Here is a 25,973-nt window from a genome sequence, read left to right on the forward strand (position 1 = left end):
CACACACACACACACACACACACACACACCCGCCCCTTCCACACACACACACACCAATGACTTGTTGTTTCCTGCTGTTTATGTGTAAAAATGACTAAACTGCTGAGCTCAGCAACTAAATTAGGGTCTTGTTGTTTAAGAGGAATTCCTTCTCATGCAACTCTGAGCGTGTTTCTAGGTGTCAGAGCTCTCTCACGAGCTGTGAGGTCACATTCTAAACTCGTGTTTTCTGTGCTGCAGACGCCCTCTAACGGTCAAACCCATGAGAACTCGGGGGGTAAGTCGTGTCCGCTGACAGCTTAATAAATTTGCATTTGCACTTTTGTTTACACAAAGCCATTGTTATCTGGGTGTCTGAATCTGAATGTTTGGATTTGCAGATTCCTGTTCCACCTCAGAGGAAAACCTCCTGTCATCAGTGAGTTTTATTTTAATTTTTTATTTTAACTAATAAATTATGGCTCAGAATCAGTATCTCAGTATTTACCATTGTTCCTTCAGACAAAAGATGATGAAAAGGAAATAAATCGCCTCTCCACATTCGCCTTTCCTCCGTGTATGAACTCCATCAACCGACGGTGTAACATAGAGTGAGTTTACTAATCACAAAAAAGCCCTTTTCAACTAAAAAGGCACATTTGTTTGACTTGATTCATATCTTTTTGTTCTTATCTACAAAGGTTTGACTTGGACTCTTGGGGCAGTGATGAGAATGATAACATTCTAGGTATATTTTTTTGTAAATAGACATCTTTGATTGTGACAATAAAATCAGTTTTTGTTTTCCTGGAGCAGAGTTTAAAAGCTGTCTTGTGTTTTCAGGCGATCAGAGTGAACCTTCTCTGTGGGACTCCTGGACCTCCGTACACTCTCACCTCTTCCCTCCTGACCTGGTCAACCTGCCCTCAGTTTCCAACAACCAACCCAATCCCAACGCTCCCAGGTACTACCTTAGAAAAATAAATAAATGCAAAAGTCCCACAAAGCTTTTATACACAAGTGTGAAAAAAATGTCTCTTTGTCTCTATGTCTGTTTGGATATGGCATAATGTCAGTTTATCAAAAAGGAACTCTTGCTGAATTTGAGAAGCACAAAAGTCTTTTTTGGACACGGGGGATTATAAGTTGTAAAAAGTCTAAATCAGGGATGGGCAATCCTGGTCCTCGAGGGCCACTATCCTGCATGTTTTATTTGTTTCTCTGCTCCAACACACCTGATTCAGAGGTTAAATTACCTCTTCATGTTCTACAGAAGCCTGTTAATCACCCATTGATTCAAATCAGGTGTGTTGGAGCAGAGAAACAAGTAAAACATGCAGGATGGTGGCCCTCGAGGACCAGGATTGCCCACCCCTGGTTAAGACACTTGTAGTCTGGTTTTCTCTTTGAGAGAGTAGCAACAATGATAGTTAAATTTCTAATGATCTCCAAGGCAGTAATTGGACACATTACAGACAAGGATTGCCTACCCCTGGTATAAACCATGTGAAATTGTAAATGTGCTTGTTTAAATAAATCTTTTGGTCCCTTGTTTAATTATAAAGTAAGATTTCAACAGTAGTTTTATTTTGCAACATAAGCTTCACATGGACCATTACTGGTAATGGACTGCTGAGCAACACAGTCTTCAGGGTAAATAACCAGAAAAATAAATGTAAATAAATGCATAATTAAAAGATCACATCAAAGTAAAGGTTTTTGAAATGGTGTTAGTTTAAACCAGTATGAAATGGTTGAGATTCAAGGTTGATTTTTAAAAGCAGAGATCCGCTTTGGTCTTCAGATAGTCTCCCCTGAGAGAACCTCTGTCTGATATCCTAAACTGATGACGCTCTGTGCGATTTCTACTGCAGGTTAGATACTGACTGCAGTAACCAACTCCTCAAAACCCCACTTTAATAAAAAAAAAAAAAAAAATCTGAACTACTCCTTTAAAGTTGCCACTTTCACTGGCCAAAACATGTTTATTTGTTCCTGTGTGTCTCTTAGGAAGCCATCCTCCCTCTGCTCCCCGACTTCGAGCCCCCCCACCTCACCGAAACACGGAAGAGACAGTTTAGCTGATGATATCACCATCGTCGGAGGAAATCTAACGGGGATCTTTGTCAGCCACGTGAATGCCGGCTCACCAGCTGAGCAGTATGGACTGAAGGAGGGCAGTGAGCTGCTGGAGGTGCGTGTCTGTCTGGTGAAATAATCAAGAATGAAGACTGTGTGTGAATAAACGTTTCATAAAGAGATTTGGATCTTATCTCATGCAGTTTTATGTATTTTTATATGCTTTGAAAAATCACAAGATAAACGAAACGGTTGATTGTTGGAATGGGAAGCTGTATAGTAACATCCAGGTTTGTCTCCGTGCTGTTTAGTTGGAGCGGGTTCTGTTTGGCGGAGGAAGTGTGATGTTGAATCAGTGCACCGCTGAAGTGGCTCACTTTTCTCTGCAGTGGTGGACCGAGCTTTCAGCACTAAAACACCAAAGCAACCCGGACGGTGAGTCAGACGATCGCAAAAATCTAAAACCAAAATGTACCCCACATCATGACAAATCCCCTTACTGTAAGGGTCAAAGGTCATCAATAGTTCTTGAAACGTTTCCTCCTGTTATACATAAAACTTTACTCATGTTTCGCAAAGATTAAGACTAAAAACGTCCTCTTTTCTGGCTCCTGTTTTCAGCTTATTCAAAGCTGTGCTCGAAGCTTTCCTCGCCTTCGTTTTGTGGTGCTGACTCCTTCTACGTGCGTGTCAATCTCAACATGGAGCCTCGTGGAGACCCTCCGTCCCTGGGCGTTTCCTGCAACGACATTATTCACGTCACAGACACAAGGCACAATGGGAACTATCACTGGTGCTGTTCCCTGGTGGACCTGGTCACAGGCAAGCCTCTGCAGACAGGAACCATGCCCAACTACAACAGGTACGCCAGTTAACCCCATCCATTTGACCGTCAGTCACCCTGAAAGACATGTATACTACAGCTGCGGTCAGAAATTTACATCCACCCATGATGTGCATGAATGTCACATTCGCTTCGGGCTTTTAATGATTTATTTGAACTGTTCTTTTTCCAGGGTGGAATGATTATCTAAATATATTTTTTTGTCATTGTGCTTCATCTGAACATAAAATGTTTCTCCAGGAGGAATTTGGTTTGTCTGTCAAGCTTTCAGGTGTCACCTTTGGAGCAGGGACTTCTTTCATAAGAGATGGTGAAGTTATAGCCGTTTTAGTCAAGGAAATCATTAAAACCCCCAAATTAACGTGATATTTATGCCCATGATGAGTTGAGGGAAACTTCTGACTGCAGCTGTATGTAACATTTAATGATGTTAAAAATAGGATGAGGTAACATCATGTTTGAGTGCAAATAACCTGGATCACAACTTTTTTCTCTCAGGGCCCAGCAGTTGTTGCTCGTAAGGCTACGAAAAATGTCGCTGGACCAAAAGGACTTTAAGAAGAAGATGGTGAGACTGGTTACTTTGAAATAACATGGACAACTTGAGCAAACTTTTAAGATAAACTACAACAAAAAAAAAAGGTTGAACACTTACTGTTAGTTTATTATGTTTTGGTTTTTGTAGTTTGCAAAGAAACCTTCTGGCCGCGTTCGGCTGGTCAAAGCAGTGGATCCCAGCTGCCGGGCTGTCGGTACCTCTCAGTCTGTTGTTTACACTCTCAGCAAACGTACGTTCCAGCCACATGTTCCTTTCGTTACATATCATTTACTTTTCATTGCATATGTGCATTTTTCATATTGAAATTTTCTCCGTTTCAGGCCAGGAGGACCACTTAATCCCGTACACTCTGGTGCAGCCAGTGAAAGTTCAGACAAAGCGGCCGGTCATCTTCTCCCCGTCTCTGCTCTCTCGAGGGCTGATAGAGAGGCTGCTGCAGCCAGTAGAGTCTGGACTGAAGTTCAACACCTGCCCGCCTGGTGAGCACAACACTGATACTCCTATAGCAGGGGTGTCCAATCCTGGTCCTGGAGGGCCACCATCCTGCATGTTTTCCTTCTTTCTCTGCTCCAACACACCTGATTCAGTGGTTAAATCACCTCTTCGTGTTCTGCAGAAGCCTGTTAATCATCCATTGATTCAAATCAGGTGTGTTGGAGCAGAGAAACAAGTAAAACATGCAGGATGGTGGCTCTCGAGGACCAGGATTGGCCACCCCTGGACTATAGGGTCCAAATCTTATGACTTTACTTTCTCTAAATGGTCAAATCTAATCAGCTTTCCTCAAGGTTCATGGTTGACCACTGGCTGAATTAAGGGCTTTACTAAACCAAACAGTTGATTGTAGCAACATATTTGGCTTCCCTTTTTTTGTTTTTATTGCTGTTGTTTATTTAGATTGTCTCCAAATGGTGATTCGTACAGCCTATTACCAAGCATGAGACAACCATTTTGATCATTTTAGGGAGAAATTTCGCCCTTTTTAAAAAGATGTATGATTCCTGTTACAAGAAGAATAGGCTAACAAAGAATACTTGCTGCCTAAAATGGCGAATGAATGTTGGCGAGTCTTTAGCTAATAAACCGTTTCATCTTTGTTCCTCTGTTTGTTGTCTCCAGAGCCCATTCCAGCTTTGGAGAGACAAGATAAGAAAGTGTTTTTGTTGGATTCCAGCAGTCCAGAGCAGCCTGTGGGCATACGGCTGGAGTCGATACAGGAAGTCATCAGTCAGGTACAAAAAAAACTGTGTGTTCAGTGGTTTGTTTTGTTTTCCTTTTTTTTTCTATGAATATGTTCCCTTTTTCTGCATGACAAAAAGGCAGACCTCACCACTGCTAAGCGGACATTGTCACACATTCTTTCTCTTTATCTGTGTATCAGGACAGGCATTGTCTGCTAGAGCTGGGGCTGCCCAGTGTTGAAGGCTTACTGAGACAGGGGATTTACCCCATCATCATCCACATTCGCCCTAAAAACAAAAAGCACAAGAAGCTGAGGTGGGTGCAAACTTCTTTGCTTTTCACTAAATTATGCTGTTAAAGGTTCTCGTTCTGTCATAGCACGCTTCTTGTGGACTTGATGAGCTAAGCTAGAGAAGCACAGAGTTTTTTTAGCCACTGCTCCAGTTCTAGCTCCACACCTGATTCAGTGGTTAAATCACCTCTTCATGTTCTGCAGAAGCATGTTAATCACCCATTGATTCACATCAGGTGTGTTGGAGCAGAGAAACAAGTAAAACATGCAGGATGGTGGCTCTCCAGGACCAGGATTGCTGACCCCTGTTCTAGAGCAACATTAATACTGCCTTCAAAACAATGTTTTTTATTTTCATCCTTTTTTTTAGCAGGCGCATTCTGCACACATTGCAGAGGTATGTCTGCTGAAACAAAAGAATTTGGGCGTGAACTGGACTGCCTGCAGTTCTGACATGTCCCTAAAATATGTCAAGCATTTGGACAAAAGCATACTCTATAAAATACTCATCTCTAAGTAATCTGAGAAGGGATAGTACAAAGGACAAACAGAAATCCACAACTTTGTTGTAACTTTTAAGAGAGTGAGGGTGTGTTTTGTAATGCTTATGAATAAATGTTTATTTAAATATTTTTTGCAATCTAACTTTTGAAACAGGAAGTTTTTCCCCCGGTGTGGAGAGGACAGTGTGATGGAGGATGCGTGCCGATCCGAGGAGCTGCATTTAGAGACCCTCCCCATGCTTTACTACACTCTGGAGCCCAGCACCTGGAGCTGCACGGAGGAGCTGCTGAAGGCCCTGTGTGATGCCATCCACAGCCAGCAGGGGGCGGTGGCTTGGGTTGAACTCGACAGATTGCAGTAGAAAACAAATGTACAACTGTATATTTTTTCTTTAAAAAACAAAATCTGTTTGACTGATGTGTTGAGAGCTGCACAGATAACAGCAAGATCTCTGCAGAGAATTTCAAAGAAGGTCTGATTAGGGCTTTGTTCAAGCATTTCAGGAACAATATTATTCTTCACATTATTACGTATGTTTTATTTCTAGATATTCCTGACTGTCTGTGTTGGGAGAAAAGTGAAAAAAAGAACTAACACAGATCTGAGCCACATAAAGAAGGTACTGATGTATTTGCAGGAACATGTGCATCATGTAAAATTACTTTCCCCTTCAGATATTAATTTGGTTTGTCAAACACTTCTTTCCTGCACAGTAGAATACTTTACTTTATCTATTTATCAGAGTACTGTGACTTTTGTTTTATGGACTTTTTATGTATGTTTTGTATTAGTTTCAGGTGAGCAGTCAGTCTCTGCTGCATTTCATTTTACACAACAGGGTTAATATTTTTTATTCTAATCAATTTTAATACAAAATAACTGAGCTGACTATAACTGCAGAAACACACGACATGAATTCTAACATAGTTATTGATTTTTGCACGGACTGTTCCTTCCAAATATGTATTATTAAAAGTAACAAAAACCATATACTGTTGTGAATTCTGCTCAAGATTATTTAGCACAATTTCTCGCAAAGGTGTTATTCAACTGTTAGAAAGAACTTTTAGTAAAATAATAAAACATAATTGAATTTTTCTGTCATTTATTACATTACGTTTTAAGTATCACTATGAGATGAAATGTGGCGTACATTAGTGAAGCATGACAAAAAGAATTGGGACAAAAGAAAAAGTGAAAAGCTGTTTGTGTTCTCTATGAGACAGTGCCAGGAACTCAAAAAATAGACACTTTGTATTAAACTGTCTATAGAGATCACATATATATTGCTTCCAACACAAAAGGAAAACTGTGATCAGAAATGCTGTGCTCCATAGTTATTTTGTAAACAAGCAACATTAAAATAACTAGCATTGCTTCTTTATACTCACAGAAAGTACAAGTTTAATTAATATCAGTTTTAGTTCTTTGGAAGTTTGTAGGCCACAGCATTTTAAAATAAAAAAAAAATCCTTATGGCCTTAGTAGTAAAGGATATTTCCAACAAAAGTGATCCGATATGACTTGAAACAGGACTAACAGGTGACCTCAGAGGGGAAAAATTGCAGACTTGTCTTCTTCTTAGAAGGTATTTGTTTACCTTCTCGAGGCTCCGCCTGCTCCAGGTGTTGCGGCGCCCCCTGGTGGAGGGTGGCGGCGCTGCCCGCGCTCCTCCTCCCCTCTCTGATCAACAACCAGCCTGCCGCTGATATAATATGCTGCTAAAACCACCTCACAGAAAGCAAAATGGCCGATAGTAAACTAACCGATCATACAGCGTCTGACAGTCATCAAGGGGTTGTGCATGATATGTTTACAGCTTGAATTGTAAAGTCGCGCAGTAGACAGGATAATTGCGTTTCTTCATTTTTTTTCCTACGAGCAACATTTTCGCCCTCCGGTGATGTCATTTCTTATTCAATTTAGCCTTGGAAGCCTCGAAGAACTAGCTCGCTAGGCTAGCTACCTTGCTAGCCTGCTAGCGGTAGGGCTGCAAGAATCTTTGCACAGAAGCACTTTATGTCCTGTGCGATTCCCGAGGTAAGCGTTTAACAAGTGTTTTTACGCTTTGAGAGCTTTCTTGCACAACGTGTGTGTTTTTCTCCAATAACGTTGCCTTTTTTATCCCCGCTTTTTTCTTTTACATTTTTCGCAGCTAGCAGCACACATAGGTGTTTCGGTTTTACTCGGGTAGCTTGGCTTGTTCGGCGCTGAATGTAGAAACGTCACACAAGTTCGTCGTCTAAATTGGCCCTGGCAAACATTATTTAGCAGTGCTCTCGCAGTCATGGCACAGACCTGCCGGCTGTGTGTGTTTGTTTGCTTTTGTTGTTGTACCAAGTGAAAGTTGCTAAATTATGTTAGCAAAACGAAAGAGGCTGAAAACAAGTGGCACATTGTTGGTTATGACGTTCGCGTTGAGTGCGTTCAGGATGTGGTCTTTGCCTGATTTAAAAAAAAATAAAACATCTCTTTCGGTTATTGCCAGGTTCAAACGAGCTGCTTTAATAATGTAAACTTTAATAGTTGTCTTTTTTGCGAGTGAAGCTGCTCTGTTGACCCCTAGCAGTCTGTGGCGCTGCTATATTGGCTACAGCCGTGTTATTTACATGAGGTTTGGGTTAATTGCTCCTGCGGCGTCGGACATTTTCCATCTGTGGTTCTCCTGTATTTCACATAATGATTATAAAATGAAAAGCCGATGGGTGCATTACGCAGCGAAGGTTTAAAACCCACAAGTTGTCCTGTTAATTTGCATAAACGCTGAGGCGCAGTGCTAATTATGTGCAGCTTAGCTAACATAAATGTTTGGCCTCTTCCTGGAGTCAGGTCCCTTTTTCCTTTCACTGGTGCACAACAGAATTGTGTGACCCAGAGAAGATGATACCACCACGTCTATGAGCAGTTCTTAAAATAAATGCTGAGGTTAAAACATTGCGTTAGCTGGAAATCCTCCTGGTTTCACAGAATCAGGTGACAGACTTTATGTGTTGCATCCGCCTCCAGCAGAAGAACCATGTTGCATGACTGGAATGCAGACTTCATGTTTTTCTGTTTAGCGTATGTTTTACTTTTGGTTGAACTTGTGAGTCAGTTTGAAGATTGCCTCCTTTTTGTAACACCGGGCAGATGAGCTCAAACTGGTGCTGGTAATTATGTGAAATTGCTGGACTTTTTTTGGAGAGAAGTTTGAAGTGTGTTTGGCTGCTGCCTGTGTTGTCTGCCAGCTGGAATCACAATGGTTTGCTGGTTAATGAATTATGCAGTGAGAAGATAGGCTACCAAGGGCTGTTGTCAAGTTTTCGGGCCCTGGTTAACGTTACACTCTTTACAACATTGACATTGATGGAGTTTCTTCAGCGGCGATCTGATAAATACACGTTAAGATAATAAAAGGAGAGTCAATGTTCAATTTCTTGTATGAAAATGGCTTCTGAGTGCAGACCAATTGAATTCATTGGGGGTTTTAATGTTATAAATAATTGAATGTGTGTGTGCTGCTTTTTACAGACAGGAGAATCAAGAAGGGGAACAGCAGTTCATGGAAGACAAGAAAAAGAAGAAAGAAGAGAAAAAGAAAAGGGAAACCTCTCAGAAGGTAAATCCTGTACTGCCTTTGGGTATTCACTTCTGAAAATCACCCATGAGGCTTGTGTGCAGTTTGAAATAAATAACCCTTACTCCAACTAAAAGCACACTTCAATGATGTATTTAAACATGTTGGCTTGTCTGACAAATGATACTAAATCCAATTTCTACAAATCAGACCAACTCCCCCAGGTAGTGCAGTTGGGAATGTAATTACTCCCCCGTGTACGCGTGTACAATTAGACTCTAAGTGGCCCAGGTGCTGTGCACGCTTCAGTTTTTGTGCTCTGCTTTGACCCGAAAGTAACGGAAGAAGGAAAAGCTGGCACAGAAATTGGAACAGCATTGGAAACTCCAGGCTTAATAATTATTGTATTGATTCAGCAGTCATCAGTTTGTCACCAGCTAAAATATTTTAGTTGTTTTTTTACATAATAGTTCAACCAGAATTAGCCCAATAATAACGAGCTGAAAGAGAATCCCTGCCACCCATCATAGTGGGATTGGAGATTATGTATGCTTGTATACTTAAACGGAGACTGACGTTAAATAGGCTGGTTCAACTAAAACCTTGGCTTATCTTGAAGGGATAGTTAAGATCACACAAAGACCAAAGTTAATTGCTGCTTTCTTAAAACTACTCCAATCTCAAACGTTTTATGGCGGTTCAATCACGTGTTTATATTAGTAACCTTTACACCTTTGTTAGTTTAGTATTACACTGTTATTCAAGAAATGTATTTCTGCAGGCAATGCTTCAGGCTGCAACAGAAGAGCTGTTGCAAAATAATTATAGACTTCTGTAAATAAGTTTTAAGCAACATAAAGGATTCTTTAAAGAAAAGCATTGCTTGGAATATTTTAAGACGATAGCAAACCACTTTGGACCTAATCCCACTCTGACCCGTTAGCTCATCTATTTTGTCAAAACTAATCAGTTTCTCCAAACTGAAGTCATTCAAAGAGTGACCTGCAGCAGGTAAAATGTTAATTATTCATAAGCTTTCCACAGAACCTCAGAAGATCTGAGCTATTGTTTTAACTGTGACGTTGCTGCACTGATGTACACAGATTGCTGTCATTTTATCAGAGCTTGACGCATGTTAAAATAAATTGTCATTGTTGAAATTTTCTTATTGAGCTCAACTTTTAAAGCATATTCCAGTAGGAATATCACATATTTTTGCCTCCAGCAAATATGGCTTGGTAAAATTATACAGAAAGTCATAAACGTGTTTCAGAGTATTCCTGTTTTATTGCTTTTATTTATTTTTATTCAACTTTTCCTTTTTTTATGTATCCATTTTTTCCTTTAGGTGCCAGAACAGAAAATCAAAGGTATGTATCAGTCTCTGTTAATGATATGAATTCTGTGATTTGTTGTTGATTATATTGTTTTCATTTAAAATAACCAGGTAATCGCTAAACTTTAAGGGCATCTTTGCTTCGAGTTGTGCTCACATTGTAAACACCTTGCAGTTTTTTGTTTTTTTAAGTGTGTTGCAGAAATACACTGTCTTTATCTTTTGTTATAAGACATACTGAGTGTTTCGCACCTTTTACCCGTTTGTTTTTTCCAGTGCCAGAATCAGCCAAGCCCTCCGGCTCCCAGCCACTCGCCACCCCAGACTCGGTGTCCCCCAGCCCTGGCCCAGTCTCCCCTTCATCCCCCATTCCCGGAGCAGGTGGGGGCTCCGCCCAAGTCCTTCCTGGTGGCGGGAACAATGCAAAGCAGTGGTCTGCTGTGGCCAACGGACAGCCCACCTCCTCTCCCTCTGGAAGCCAAACCTCCCAGCAGCAGCGATACATGTCTAGAGAAGTCCCACCGAGGTTTCGCTGCCAGCAGGACCATAAAGTGCTACTGAAGAGGGGCCAGCCGCCACTGTCCTCCATGCTGCTGGGGGGAGGAGGAGGAGGAGGAGGAGGGGAAGCGGGTACTGGCGGGGTTGGAGAAGGCAGTGGCTGGGTTGCTGCCCTGTCCTCACAGGGTGCAGATAACCCTGTTACAAACACAGCTGGACATGCAGGTGGGTGAATGTGTCAGCATAAATTATCATATCAGTTTTCATAATAAACTTTGCACACATGCACTGCTTTCCTTTCTTCTGGTGGCACCTGTCATGTGAAGTATTTGTCTGAAACATTTTGTGACAGAAATCACTGTGTTGGACAGAGTTATATCAACACACATCTGAACGTCTGAAGTTATCTTGACAGGACAGAGAAGCATAGAAGCAGTCTCTTATTTTGACATTCAGTCAACTAGTTGGAGTAAAACAAAAGATCGCTTTACTAAATAATAAATGACAGCACTGTCAAAATTTCCCTCCCTTTACATAAGATAATTGGATACAGCAACAAGGTGTTTTTGGCGTTAAAAAATAAGATGGCTGTGTTAAAATCATTTATACCTTAACTGAACAATTTTATCCTAAGTATTTGACATTTGTATTTTTAACTGATACCGTTCATTATAGTTTAATGTATTTCTCAGCTTGATATGATTTTTAGTGGCAAAACAATGTTGTTTTTAAGGATTAATTGTTGTAGGACTTGTAAAGTTTTGGGTTATCTGCCTAAAGATGGCTTTAGACACCATGTATGTAACAAGTCCATCAGCAGGTATCCAAAAAAAATTAGAGTTGATGTTTTTATTTTAAAAAGTTTGTATTTGTTTTGTAACTGTTAAATTAGTTTGTTTTTAATGTTTAAGTTGCACATTAATGTCAACCTTTTTGTCTGTAGATTCCAACCTGGGTTCATCCTCCCCTTCAACCCCCAACTCATCCTCATTATGTGTCGCTGCTCAGTCGTCTTCTACTACTTCTTCAACTTATGCAAATTCCACATGGGGGGCTGGCTCTAGCAGTCAGTCCTCTTCTCAGGGCTGCGGAAAGGTGATTGTGGACGGGACTGACCTGGATGACTGGCCTAGCATCCCGGCCGGGCCCAAGCTGAGTTCTGTTGGGGCTGGACGAGGGATGCAGGAGCAGGACTGTCCTGGTAACAACAACAGTAGTGCCTCGTGGGGTGAGAGAAACATGCAGCAGAAGGGAGGAACAGGAGGAGGAGGAGGAGAAGGGAACACGGACAATCCTTCCCCACTTCAATCCGCTCCTCCTTCCTCTTCCTCGCTTAATGAATGTGCTCAGTCAAGTGGGGGTGTGTGGGTCTCTTCCACCTCATCCCAGGTGGAGACGGGGACAGGCTCAGCAGCATTTCACAATTCCAAAGTCTCCCATCTTCTTCCTGGGCCTCAGGAGAGCCCTGTGGGTGGCAGCGGCAACGTCCCTGGTGCCAATTTCAACCCTAGTGTGAATCCCTCTGCGTGGCCCGCCCTGGGGCAGAGTGGGGCATCCGCTTCAGCTAACGACAGCTTTCCACTACACTCGTCCATCACTTCCTCATTCTCTGCCAGCCCCACTCTCATCACCACTCAAACACTTTCATCTGTGAATCAAACTGGTCTCTACCAGCAGCACACTGAAACAGCTGTGGGAGCCAAGGTTGGAGAACAGCACTTAGGAAACCCAGGGTTGGAGTCAGGTTCAAGTGGGGGGATGAGAGAAGCAGGACCAAATCAAGTAGGCGACAGCGAGGGAACCCCTGGGGTTGTCGGTGAAGTTGAAGGGAATGGCAAACTCTCTGGCTCTTCGTCTTCCTCTTCTTCTGCCTCTTCTTCTTGGAGACCCATGCCTCCGGTGTCCTCTGAACTGAGCGCAGGTGCCTCACAGGCGGATGGGTGGGGTGGAAGGGGGACTGGAGCTCAGGGGCAGGAAGGGAATGTTTGGAGGTTTGGCGGTCAGGATGACAAGGCAGGGTGGGGCAGGGGAAATAGTGGGGGATCAGCTACCCCAGTGGTATCTCAGGGAGTGTGGGCTGGAAGCAGTTCAGAAGCAGATTGGGGCGGCACTTCAGAAGGTGCGAGTTCGGGTAATTTAGCAATAGGAAGAGGAGGAGATGGAAGCAGCACTAGTGCAGACGGTGTAGGTGGCAGCAGTTTGGAGGACTCTGCCTCACCAAATTTTGCAACTATGACAAAAGCTTGGGACAATCAGAAAGGGATGGAAAGTGGGGAGGGGGCGATTGGAGAGTGGGGTGGGGGAGGAGGGCAGGATGGAACCACTGAGGGAGGTGGAGGACCCTCATCCTCTAGTGGAGGTGGATCCTTAGCTGGAAGTGGCAGCGGAACGAGTGAAAATAAGGAGACCTCCTCTTCTGCACAGCAACGGTCCCACCCATCCTCCAACGCTGACGTGGCCTTACTTAGCATGCTCAGTCGATCTGACCTGGACCCCAGGGTCCTGTCGAACACGGGCTGGGGTCAGACCCAGATCAGGCAGAATGTGGCCTGGGACCTGGACACCACAACAGGAGTAGGGAGCAGGAACGAAAGAAACGCGTCATCAGCAACCATGAACACTAGCAGTAATCGCAGTTCTAGGTATCCATCCGAGACCGGTTCAGTATCTAATGATTTATCTTCTGGCAGCCGCACAACCAGCCTAAACTCTGATTCTGCTACAGTCCGGGATGGTTGGGAAAGTGGTGGTTCACAGCCCGCCTGTGGTCCTTTTACTCCAAGTAGCTCTATAAGGAAGCCAGGATCACCAGAAAATGATACACAAGGGAAGGCACCTGGTGGGTGGGGTGATCTCCCAACTGAAAGTGAGGGCAAAGGATGGAGGAGTGAAGACCAACACTGGGGAGATCACAGAGGAGGAGGAGGAGGAAAGAACTGGAGAGACTTTGAAGAAAAGGGTAGTGGGTGGAGAGATGGTCCAGAAGATAAAGGAACTACAGGATGGAAGGGAACTACGGGAGGAGAGGCAGGCGGCTGGGGAGGACAGAGTGGAGGGGGCGAACAGTGGGGGCAAAGAGAGCAAAGAGACTCAACCTCTGGTGGTGGTTGGGGAGATGGCAGAAAGCGAGTTGGGAGCAACTCTGATGAGGGACCCTCCTGGGGAAATTTGGATGAAGGGGGATCCCAACGAGGAGGATGGGAAGGAGGAGACGTGGGTGGAGGCAAGTCCCACCAGGACTGGGGGAGTGCCAAGCCCAACACAGCAGCAGGAGCAGCAGCACCGATACCAAACAGCCAAGTGGCACCAATGAAAGCCCAAAATCAACAGCAGCAGCAATCACAAGGCCAGCATCCACCAGGAGGACCCATACAAGGAGGGTGGAACAGCCGGTCCAGCGTTGCAGGTGGGGGTCCACTTTCAAAGAATCCGAACCAAAGTATGGGCTGGACTTCTGGCCCAATTCCCCAAATCTCCGGAGGCGGGGGTGACTCCCTGGAGCCCAGTGGCTGGGATGAACCTTCTCCGCAATCTATCAGTCGCAAAATGGAAATTGACGACGGCACATCAGCTTGGGGAGACCCGACACGTTACAACAACAAGAATCTGAACTTGTGGGACAAGAACAGCGCTACATCAAGCCAGAACCACAGTCAGCAGGGGCTGCCACTGCCAATGCAGCAGCAACCTCCTCGAAGGCAGCACAGCACCAACTCAAACCCTGGTAGTGGTGCAGTGGGTGAGAATTAGTTGTCATCTCAAATTAGATTGCATTATAAAAGTGTATCAAGCTTCAGCACTGATTATGTAGCTTTCTTTTTTTTTAGAATTTGTCAAACTTTGTGTTAAACTCCTTTAAATGTCCAGGTATGTGGGGAGGAGGAGCACAAACTGTGGATAATGGTACAGCTGCTTGGGGCCATGTGTCTGATGCAGCAGCAGGTTGGGGTGAACCAGATGAGCCCAGCAAAGCATCTGGCTGGAGGAACCCTTCACCCAACCCTGTGAAACCTGGTAAGAGAAGAAAAAAGTTAAAATAATTATTATTAGATGACTATAATTCAGTCGTTCATTCTGGCTAAGTATCAAGTATTCATGACAAGTCGCAAATAACATAAAACACACATCCGAGCATGAACATGTGTCAGAAGTGTTGTGGGTTGTTTTTGCTGCAGGCGGTAAGTCCGTTGAAAGCTGGGGAGGAAAGGGTGACAGCTCTATTGCAGCCTCGAGACACCCCAGCTGGGAAGAGGATGACGATGGGGGTGGAGGGGTCTGGAACAGCACAGGCTCCCAGGGAAGCGGCTCGTCTTTCAACTCTGGAGGCTGGGGTCAAACTCACGGGGGAAAGAGAGGCAACATCAAGGTGGGAAAGAGCTTCTCGGACACACACAAACTACTACATGTGGCCTTTCTTTGGGAGTAATATTTTAATTTATTTTCTGAAGAGTGGACCTGGAGAGAGCTGGATGAATCCAGTGACCCGTCAGTTTTCAAACATGGGTCTTATGGTAAGCTGTTTATCACAGGTCTTATCATTTCTTGCTTCCAGAGACAGCTTTCACTTATAATTATTTCATCTTAATGCTATTATATTTTCTTTAACAAAACTTTGTTTTTCTACTATGAAATGGTTTGTCATTTTTTAAAACTTTTGGTCGTTTCTCAGGGAGATGATCCGGTTGTTGACAAAAAGATGGAAGGAGACAAGAGAGGAATAAGTGACTATAATGGAGACATGCGGAGGGGTGGAAGAGGTGGTGGAGGGTACCGTATGCCTAGTTCCAAAGACATGGGTGCTGTTGACATGGGGCTCTATGGTGAAAAGGTAAAATGTCTGTTTATACTTGTAATATGTCTTTATTTGCTTTATAAACTTTGGAAGACTTTTAAAAAAATAATTGTTGATAGATTGTCTCTGGTGAAACTTTTACAAAGAAAACATATAAATGCAAGTCAGTTTTTTTTCCCTCAATTTTAAATTTCTTGTTGTGGTCTTTTAAGAAAACGTAACAAATATTGTGTGTTGTTGCTGTAGGTGGGTGGCCATGGAGCGTTTGTTCCAGGTGGAGGTGGGATGTCTCAGTCTCGAGGGATGCACCAGCCTGGCATGCATCCCATGAACCCCTCCCAGGGGTTACGTGCTCAAGTGCCTCATCAGTTCCTGTCTCCTCAGGTCAGCATTTAACATCTAAACTTACCAAGCAGAATTTACTTGGCCATAGACAGTAATAGTGTCCCACATTTATTCAAAAATAATTTTTCTCTCTCTTCAGTATATTGCTAGAAATGGTTCTTAACAAGTGGATTCTTTTAGGTCTTGCTGCGTCGAAATGTAAATTTCCAGTTAAAGTTAAAATTTAGTTATCAGATTTATGATTTTATTTAGTTAAAAAAAGCATCTTGGTGAGCTCATTTACTCATGAAGTCACAGGCCATGAGGATTTTCTAGCTGTTAGCAATCAAAAACTTCCTGCCTTAGGTTTCCCAGATTTATTTCTACTATGAGCAGCACGTACGTGGCTCAGTCACATACCCCGACTCATGCACCTCGAATGACTAAGGCTTTATAAATTCTGCGTTTCTATTTTCCCCCCACATCATTTGCGTCACTAAAATGGCAACACCCCATATATGACCAAGCTCTTGTGACCTGCAGGTGCCGGGCCCCATGCTGAAGCAGGTGCCCTCTCCTGGTGGCAGCGTGGGAGGAGTAGGAGGTGTCGGTGGCGTTGGAAGCGTCGGAGGAGTCGGTGGAGGAATGTTCCCGCCTCAGATTTCCCCGCAGCAGCTTGCGATGCTCAGCAACATTAACCCCCACATGCAGCAGTTCCATCTGGTACGTGCTAAAATATGACGATGCTCGCTGATCAACTGATTCATCACACCGAAATGAATAATCCTTCGGTGACTGTTTTTGTGTGTTTGCACATTGGAGTAGATTTTAAAGGCATGCTTGATTTTAATACTATCTTTTACAGGAAAGTCGATGCGAGTTACTAAAAATGTATGTAAGGATAAAGCTGTGAAACTGTGTGTTTCTAAACAACTGCGCTCATCAACTCTTAGGCGTGTCAGCTTCTGCTACAGCAGCAGCAACAGCAGCAGCAGCTTCTGCAGAACCAGAGGAAGTTCCCTCAACCTCAGCCTCTCCGGCAGCAGACAGACCCACAACAGGTGAGCATTTCATTGTATTACACTTTAAGACTGTGTGATTTTTAGTTTAGTGAGATGATTCAAGTAACTTTATTATCAAAAAATAAATAATCCCCCTTTTATTTAAGATGCCAAGAAAAAAAAAATCAGTGGTTTGGTATCAAACAGAACAAAAGTTAAAATGCTCTCCAGGAAAACTAACCTATCTATGCGCCTATGGGATTTCCCACAGGCACAGTCAGGCTTTACGATAAGACCAACAAGCAAATGCAGCATCCTCGATCATCGTGAACAAACTGGCATAAAGAAATAAAAACGTTGACCAGGGAGAGTAATGATGCGCACTGCTGATGGAACAGTCCGGTGGCTTTGTGCATGCATCTTTCCACAAACTACTCTTGCAACAAGAGAAAATAAATAGTTTCACTGATGCTGAGACAGACTTATAAAAGAAATCAGAAGTTTATGGACTTGTTTCTAATGTAGAGGACCTACATTATCTCAGCTATGATGAGGGGCTCCACAGGACAAATTTTCCAGGATTTATTTAGGAAATTTACTACTTAAAGCATTAAAGGCTGTTATTTTACTCCAACACACAGGTAGAATTTTCTTTTAATAAACAAAGAATTGCATGTAAAACTAAATATGCAGTTGTTGAAATGCCATTGTGGGTGAGTGTACATTGGTTTAAAAAAATAAAACATTTAGATTTCTGAATGTAAACGCAGTATTCGCAATAATGATGTAAGCTCTCCAGTGGCCAGACATTTTAAAACCAATGGGACGTGATGTTTGTTCCTTGAGATTTTGGTGTGTAGAAAATGTTTCTCAAACTAGAAATAGAAGAGATAAAGATGAAATATTATTAATCTTAGTGATTACTGTTAAATTAGCTTCTACAGTCCCACTACAGACAAAACTAAATATGAGGTGGTCACTTTAAATACTAACTTTGCTGCTGCAGTGTATACTTCAAATGTGGAAATTCTTTTAACATGTTAACTCACCAAATCATTTCTTTTTTTTTTTAATCCTGTTCTTCCTCAGCTGGCAAGAATCATGGCTATTCTGCAGCAGCAGAGGCAGCATCCGCAGGTTGGAGTTGGAGGAGCAGCATCAGGAGGAGGGAGCTCCAAACTGTCCCCGTCTCACCTGGGAGGAGGCCTCTCCAAACAATCTATGGTAGACCCCCTTCAACATACAGGAGTCGGGGGTCCTTTATCAGACCTTCATACCAAAACACAAGGGATGTACGCTGGTGAGTCCAGCCAGTGAATTTGATGTTTAAATATGATGTTGTACTCGCCAACTTGTCCCAAAGATGAACTGAACTGAGACTTTTTTTTTTTCTTTCTTACCAGGGCTGACACCTGGTCTGTCTGCACTGGAGCTCAGTCCCATGATGGGGGGCATGAAGGACATTGGTGGACAACAATCTCGCTTCAAATGGATGATGGAGGGACATTCCCAAGCCCCCTCCCCCCCAGACTCAACCCTCCATAAAAATGGTAATCTAACAGATGGTTTGCAGCATGATTTTCTCTTTTCTTTTAATGTGTTGAATTCACACCTTGAGAAAAGACACCCCGCAGGCTGTTGTGATATTAATCATTCGCGGTGTGTCTGACCCAGTAAATGACTGATTAAAGTTAATTTGCTGTATGTCGGGCTGTTTGATTATATTTCTCTCCTGTGTGTCCCCTCCAAGGCCCTTTACCCAGTGCGATAAAGGTTAGAGGAGGGTCTCCTTACTCCCAGTATGAAATGCTGGGCAGCGAAGGTTTAGGGATTCCACCTCAGGGCTCTGCAGACAACTGGCTTCGGACTCCTGGTAGTAAAATGGGAAACAAGCCTACAACATCAAGCTGGCCTCCAGGTGACCACATCTTTTTCTGTCACTTATTAACTATGATCAGAGGAGAAAGGGGCTTCAGAAAATGTCTTAGTTTAAGTTCAGAACTACTAAAAATCAAACTTATATCAGACTTGGATGTTTTTTATTAGTCCTGCAGGAAAATAACAGCATCAGTGCTTCATCATAGATATAAACTAAACTAATTATACTTTATTTATAATATATATGTAATACAACAATCAATGGAAATGCAAAAATAAAATATCCCCCAAAAGTAGTGTTTAAAAAAATAAAAATATCACTTTTAAACTTTGATTTTTTTTTTAAAAATTGCAGCCTTTGTGTATCATTAAACATTAGTTCAAGTATAACAGGAAGTCTTTTTTTGTAATTAAATCCACAGTAGCAAACAAATATGCCATCAAGATTATTTTATGCCTGATTTACTAAACGACTAATGTGATTTGTTTGAGCTAATATATTACCATCCCTGGATGTACAAACAGAGTAGCTAATATAAACAAAACAACAAATGACTGCAGTCTTTGGGCCTTAGAGCAGAATTTAGATTATTTGTGTTTTAGTGTCATGAGGCAACAAGAAAAAGACACGTCTGGAAACCAGGATGACAGATTTCCTTGACTGTTCGGGTCTTAAAGATGTGAATGATTCAGAATGATGAGAAGTTTAAGAAACAACCACAGCTGAGACTTCTGCGGGAAAACCGACTCCGTCACCGTTTATGGTCAGAAGATTAATTGAATGTGGCCAGAGTGCACACTGACAGTCAGTGCCTGCTGCACATTACAGAGGAGCAGCATTTCAGCGGTCATAATGTTGCATTTCATTACACAAAGCTGTTGTCTGAAAGCTATAACAAAGACATTATTTTACTCAATATCTTTACTGCTGACCTTTAAAAGTGTAACAGTTTTTGAAATATTAACTAATGTACCGTAACTGTTGTCATAAACCTTCATGGCGTTGTGCACATAATGTGGAGCATTGTAATACAAAACATGATGGATGGTAGGCATTTTGAAATCAAGTATTTGTGTTTATATAAACATTTAGTAGAAGGTAATTGGGATTATTTCAAGGCTCAGATGTGTCATTGGTCTGGGTTTCATGTCATGTAGATTGTTTTATGTAATACATGCATTTTCTGTTTCCTGATGACAGAATTCCAGCCAGGCGTTCCCTGGAAAGGAATACAGAGCAGCGGAGACCCAGAATCTGATCCCTACATGACCCCTGGTAGTGTTCTTGGCTCCCCGGGATCCCCAAACCTCAATGACCCCGATCACCCGCTACTGCGAGACAATATAGGTATTTCACCAAATGTGCTGAATAATTTAAGTTTAGCTGCTGGGTATGGTGGTGGTTTCCAAAGCTGGCGTCTCAGGGAGAGATTTCCAAAAATCATGAATAAATTTTGTAGAAAATCCAGTGATATTTATAGCAGAATACACCCCAGAAATGTCATTTTTCTGAACATATTAGTTGTTTTGAAGCACATAAAGCACCGTCATCGTATGAAGACGCCACATTGATACGGTTTGTTTTAAGATCTCAACCCCACCTGAAAACCTGCATCTCTGATACTAGAAATGTCAGCAAGCTGTTGCGCTGTTAGAATAAAGACTTGGTGATTCCTAAAACTGCTTTTAAACATGTTTCCCTCAGTATTTGGTGACTATTCCTCACTAACTCACTGGAAAACCACAACGCGGTTAATTTGTTGCAGATGTGAAACATTTTCTACTGTCAGATTAAACATCTCTGGTCAATACTTCACATGCTCTGTCTGCACTAAAGCTGACCAATATATTCCTTGTTTAGGTGTTACTAAATGTCATACTAAGCTAATGTCTTGTTTTTTTTAGGGCAAAACCCCTCCCTCAACACCTCGCTGCCTTCATCTGGTGCCTGGCCCTACAGTGCCTCAGACAGCCCCCTCAGCAATGCACACAGCACAGGTTGTTTAACTTTTCCTCCATTAGCTTTTGAATCGATTTTATCTTATTAGTTCAGTTATGTACCTTTTTTTTTATTTCTTTGTGCTGTTACTATGATCATGTTCGCACGGTTTAGTAAGAAGGTTTCAGTCTGCAAAGATGTCATACGAGGGAACTGTAGTGCGTCTTTGATTTGTTTTTAGAGCTCGTTCTCACCCCTCCCTCTCTTTTCTCTCTCTCCCACTCTCTACATCTCTCTTTCTCTCTCAGGAAAGTACTCTGAGTACAAGCCCAGCTGGCCTCCAGAGCCCATCGGACAAAACAAGTACTGGAAGACCAATCGCAATAGCTCACAGCTGCCACGCCCCCCTCCTGGCCTAACCAGTCAAAAGCAGGCCTCGCCCTCCCCATGGGGTTCTGCAGGTCCAAGATTGGCCCGGAGCTGGGGAGGGGGTGGGATGAATCAAGAGTCAAGATTTGGGTCAGGTACTTTTGCGGGGAATTTGTTTCATAACCATTTTGTCAGCTTTGGACACTAATTTTATGATGTTCTGAGGGGGAATTTTCAGTTCATGAGAGGACTCTGATCTGACTGTGATATATAAAATGTAGTTTATACTTGCTGAGTGGTCTTTAATGATGTCTTTGTGTTTGTTTCACCCTTGTCATATTTTCCATTTGTCTGTTTTCTTTCTAATAGGCTCAGCTTGGAGCGACGGTGTTTCCTCCAGAGGCAGCTGCTGGTTGCTGCTGAGCAACCTAACCCCTCAGGTAAGGAAAGGGTGTGATACTGGTTCATGGACTTGGGAACACTAAAAGAAGATTAAATGGACAACTAACCATGTTACAACTTGTTCATAAACTGGTATTGCAAATATCTGTAAGAAGCAATTCTGTGCTAGAAAATTAGAAATTTTATCAGTATCGTGTTTAAATTAATTTCCAAAATGTCTGGGTAATAGATTAAGTCTCATATTTGAAAGCCTATTTGTTTAAAATCAATCAAATTTATGGAATTGAAAAAGTTAGAATAATTTGTCCCTAAATAGGGAAATTTGCATAATTTTTGCAGCAAAGCTAAGAACAAAAATCAGTGAAATGGAATAAGCTGCATCTAAAATAAATCTACGATAAGAAAAAAAATAACTATAAAAGTTTGAGTACAACCTACAATATGATTGTACAAAAATCTTTTCTGTAATAAAAAGCTTTTAAATGTGCAAAAAAGAGATAAATATCACAGCACAGTGATTGAGAAAAACAGAGTTGTAAACATCTTGGTGATGGTCGCTGTCCTGAGAATAGATTGCAGAGTTTTAAGCTGTTAAGAGACTCGAATTCTTCATATTTCTGATGTTTTTTCTGTCATCTGTTGGAAATGGTCTCTTATTTCCCTTTTTAAATGCTCTAAAGCCTTGTGTAATTAAAGAGAATTTTGTTATGCAATGTTAAAAACGATAAAGCGTGTATTAAATGAACTGAGTAGTTCCTGTGCTATTGTTGAAATATTGTATTATCTAAAGTCTGGATGTTCAATAAAAAGGATTTACTTTTAATTTGTTATGAATATGAAGGATGGCCAGGATTTAAGCTGTGAAACTTTAAACCGCTCTGCTCGCTCATCTGGATTCTGCTTCAGTCTACTTTATGTAAATCACTCAAATTTACATAATTGGATTGTGGAGTTGGATGAGCCATTTAATCATTTAGAGTTTGCACAATGTTTATCTTCCTGTAACAGTTAAATCAGCGCAGATCAAGATCGATGAAGCCTTGGTGTTCTGTCTTCGTTATGAAGGCATAGCTTTTCACATATAACATTATATAATCTTCTATGTTTATTCACCTTTTTCTGGCTCAATAGGTAATGAGGATGTATTTGGACACAATTTTAAGTACTAAACTTTTTTTTTTTCTTTCTGTATAGATTGATGGCTCCACATTGAGGACTATCTGCATGCAGCACGGTCCCCTGCTGACCTTCCACCTGGGCCTCACCCAGGGCAGTGCTCTGATTCGTTACAACAGCCGGCAGGAAGCAGCCAAGGCCCAGAGTGCTCTGCACATGTACGTTTACCAATCTCCTCACCCGTACATGGATGTTAACGATGAGTATTCCTGTAATAATGCTGTCTACTAACTTGCTCTCAGGTGTGTTCTGGGCAACACCACAATCCTGGCTGAATTCGTGAGTGAAGAAGAAGTCTCACGCTATTTTGCACATTCCCAAGCCGGAGGAGCGGAAGGGGTCAGCTCAGGAGGAGCAGCGGGCGGCGGCGGAGCGCCTGGTTCATCTGGAGCGAGCACAGCTGTGGGCAGCAGTGACCGCAGCTCCCCCGGGAGCGAGCGGGCAGCGGTGGGCGCACCTTCGGGGGGGAACGGAAATAGTGTTGCAGGAGGGGAAAGCGGAGCAGGGGTTTTAGCCGGTGTAAGGTCCTCTGGCTCTGCGTGGCAGAGTCTCGACGGTACAGGCACCTCTTCGGAAACCTCCTCGGCCCAAGGACCCGGGCTCGCGATATTTTCCCAGTGGAGCACCAACGGGGCGGGGGAGGGAGGAGGCGTTGGAGGAGTAGAGTCTGGGAGGTCCGGGCTATGGGGGGGAATGAGCACAGGATACTCGAGCAGCAGCAGCCTGTGGGGCGCACCACAAATGGAGGAAAGGCACCAAATAGACAACTCGGCTGGATTGTTGCCTGGCGACCTGCTGGGGGGGGGAGGCGACTCTATCTGAAAAGCTCTCCATTTGTACAAGTGGGTTCGGACACACTGATATGGCATACACTGGGATACATATGTACTTACTATGGCACACATATATACATTTACATGGTATGCATATTAATGTACTGAATACATACACGTGCATACTAGTATGCATATTATTGTGCACAGATATACAGCAGAAATGTGAGACATGCTTACACACATTCTCATGGCCAGACTTAAGCTATTATTAAAAAAAAAAAAAAAACAAATGCAGGGACTGTTAGATGTGTATTCAGCCTTTTTTCCACAGATGAAGATTTCAACTGCTTAGACTTGAAACCTGAAAAAGAATGAACAGTCAGTAAGTCTGAAAGACTTGACTGGATTGCAATGTGCTTAGTAAAGTAGGGGACTTTTTAAACCGATTTACATGAACATGCACACACCAAATACAGAGAAGCCTTCAGACAGATAGGCACTGTCAACAGCATTACCTTCATTACATGAGAATTTAAACTACTACAGAGGTTAAAAAGTGCAGTTTTGTATTTACATCCTGTTAAAGACAGAGATTGAACCCAAACACATGCAAACAGCTCTGATTGACAGCAGAACTGTATCTTAATGTGTCTGTTTATTTTTTTTTCAGTTTGTTTGTACGTATGGTTTTAATTTTTGAGCAGTGAAAAAAAAAAGAAAAAAGTTTTTGAAACATGTCATTGATTTTTGTTTTCAAAATGCTGACCTCCTACTGTTGTATCTTGCGCACTCTTCTCTCTGTTATTCGTTCTTGAACATGTTTGTTACTGTTGCAGTGATACATGTTAAATTGCTGGCAGTTTCAGGCTATGATGCATTTCTCCACGTGTCGATACTGCTCTCCATGTGCGGTATCCTACACACTATGAGTATGAGTGAGACTGAGACCAAGTTAAGTGGATTAAACCACCACAGTTGTCGTGCGCGTGTGTGAGAGATTGTGTGGATAATGTGTGTGCATGTTAATGCCTGTCATAATGTGGGCAAGGCTGCTTACTATACAGAAGGTCTATACAAAAATGTTATGAGTGCATTCGATATACTGCTGACTGTGTGTTAAGAAATATTGGCACTAATGCTTTTTTTTTTTTCTTTCTAATTTGAAGTTTTTTTTTTAAGTAGACTTGTCTTTTATATTGTCTGACCTGCAATAATAAAAAATGAACATTTTAATGACACAAAGAGCTGAAGGCATATGCGTCAAGAAAATGGACATGCCAAATCTTATCAAATTGTGTGGAGTGGGGGAGGGCGGGGTGGGACGGGTTGTTTACAAATACAGAGTAAGCGTTACCGTACGTTTTTAATGTTTCGTTGTTGTGTATTTGTTTTAAATTAAGACAGGCTTTAACACTCCTGTTCAGTGTTTTCGTTTTGAGATTTTACAAAGGAAAACTTTATTTAAACAATGAGAACAAGATTAATAAATAAAGATGAAAGTATTGGCTTCTAAATGTTGTCCGTGGCTTTTTTTTTGTTTGTTTTTATTGAGTGAATTTTATCTCACGTATGGAGACCTGACCTTAATAACACAGAAGTGAACTCTGTTACACCGAAGAACGCTGCAGAGGAAATGAAGAAAAAGAGGCTGAATTTTTTACATACTGTACTGAACCGCAGAGAAACAAGTCTGTACCTGTCATATTACTTTTACAATATTCAAGTTACATATAGTGCAGTGAAAATGTATTCAGCCCCTTACTGATTTGTTCTGTTTTTGGTTTTTTGTCTTGTTTCAGATCATAAAACAAATTTTAATATCAGACAAGGATATCTTGATTCAATACAAACTGCGGTTTTTAAACGATCACACTAACACCGTCATGTTTGACTTATGCTATGTTTGTTTTATTTTCCTGAAATGCAGTGTCAGTTTTAATGTAAAAAAGTTTCACTCCTGTCTCGTCAGCCCTCAGGATATTTTCTCCAAAGTCTTGGGGGATCACTGCAACGGTTTTTGGCAAATGTGAGATGGGCCCTTGTGTTGTTTTGCCTTTCGTCTCTTTCTTATTGTTGAATCATGAACTCTGACCATAACAAAGGCACCTGAGGTCTGCAGGACTTTAGATGCTGTTCTAGGTTTTTTTTGGATCTCCTGGATCAGTCGTTGATGAGCTCTTGGAATATTTTTTCTCGGCTTGCCGCTCCTGCGAAGGTTCACCACTGTTCCGTGTTTTCTATTTAAGTGATTTTTTTATTCTCCAAGTCTGGCAGTAATCAGGTCTGGGTATGGCTCCTGAAACTGATTTTAACTTTCCAAATAATGTGGTTAATTCATGATTTAACAAGGATCAAATCAGGTCTGGTATTTTCACACAGGGACAGGTTGGTTTGGATAGATTTTTTTTTTCTTTAATTATTGAATAACTGCATTTTGCATTTACTCAGGTTGCTTTTATCTGGTATTACAATTTGTTTGCTGATCTG

General features: G+C 42.1%; 2 protein-coding genes across 2 annotated transcripts in view; both read left to right on the forward strand.

Moving 5' to 3' along the window:
* Window positions 1-6,527, forward strand: part of zmp:0000000896 (caspase recruitment domain-containing protein 10) — an 18,586-nt gene extending 12,059 nt beyond the window's left edge. Inside the window, exons 11-24 of the mRNA XM_017416523.3 lie at window positions 241-277; window positions 381-418; window positions 502-590; window positions 681-727; window positions 823-943; window positions 1,990-2,173; window positions 2,370-2,493; window positions 2,680-2,920; window positions 3,401-3,470; window positions 3,588-3,690; window positions 3,782-3,940; window positions 4,581-4,693; window positions 4,843-4,958; window positions 5,593-6,527. Coding sequence (XP_017272012.1) covers window positions 241-277; window positions 381-418; window positions 502-590; window positions 681-727; window positions 823-943; window positions 1,990-2,173; window positions 2,370-2,493; window positions 2,680-2,920; window positions 3,401-3,470; window positions 3,588-3,690; window positions 3,782-3,940; window positions 4,581-4,693; window positions 4,843-4,958; window positions 5,593-5,800 — 1,650 coding nt within the window. The 3' untranslated portion in view covers window positions 5,801-6,527. The remainder of the gene's footprint in view (window positions 1-240; window positions 278-380; window positions 419-501; window positions 591-680; window positions 728-822; window positions 944-1,989; window positions 2,174-2,369; window positions 2,494-2,679; window positions 2,921-3,400; window positions 3,471-3,587; window positions 3,691-3,781; window positions 3,941-4,580; window positions 4,694-4,842; window positions 4,959-5,592) is intronic.
* Window positions 6,528-7,155: 628 nt separating this feature from the next.
* Window positions 7,156-24,246, forward strand: LOC108236194 (trinucleotide repeat-containing gene 6B protein). The gene is made up of 21 exons (XM_017416689.3): window positions 7,156-7,479; window positions 8,950-9,037; window positions 10,344-10,365; window positions 10,608-11,054; window positions 11,773-14,568; window positions 14,697-14,843; window positions 15,005-15,195; window positions 15,278-15,340; window positions 15,499-15,657; window positions 15,868-16,005; window positions 16,489-16,668; window positions 16,899-17,006; window positions 18,036-18,246; window positions 18,350-18,496; window positions 18,697-18,864; window positions 20,026-20,172; window positions 20,730-20,822; window positions 21,072-21,287; window positions 21,502-21,572; window positions 22,729-22,868; window positions 22,953-24,246. Exons 2-21 carry the CDS (start codon window positions 8,981-8,983, stop codon window positions 23,530-23,532), a joined length of 6,081 nt encoding a protein of 2,026 aa, XP_017272178.3. The 5' UTR covers window positions 7,156-7,479; window positions 8,950-8,980; the 3' UTR covers window positions 23,533-24,246.
* The last annotated feature ends 1,727 nt before the right edge of the window (window positions 24,247-25,973 follow it).

Source organism: Kryptolebias marmoratus, linkage group LG12 (assembly GCF_001649575.2).
Source record: "Kryptolebias marmoratus isolate JLee-2015 linkage group LG12, ASM164957v2, whole genome shotgun sequence".
In the NCBI taxonomy this organism is placed as follows: Eukaryota; Metazoa; Chordata; class Actinopteri; order Cyprinodontiformes; family Rivulidae; genus Kryptolebias; species Kryptolebias marmoratus.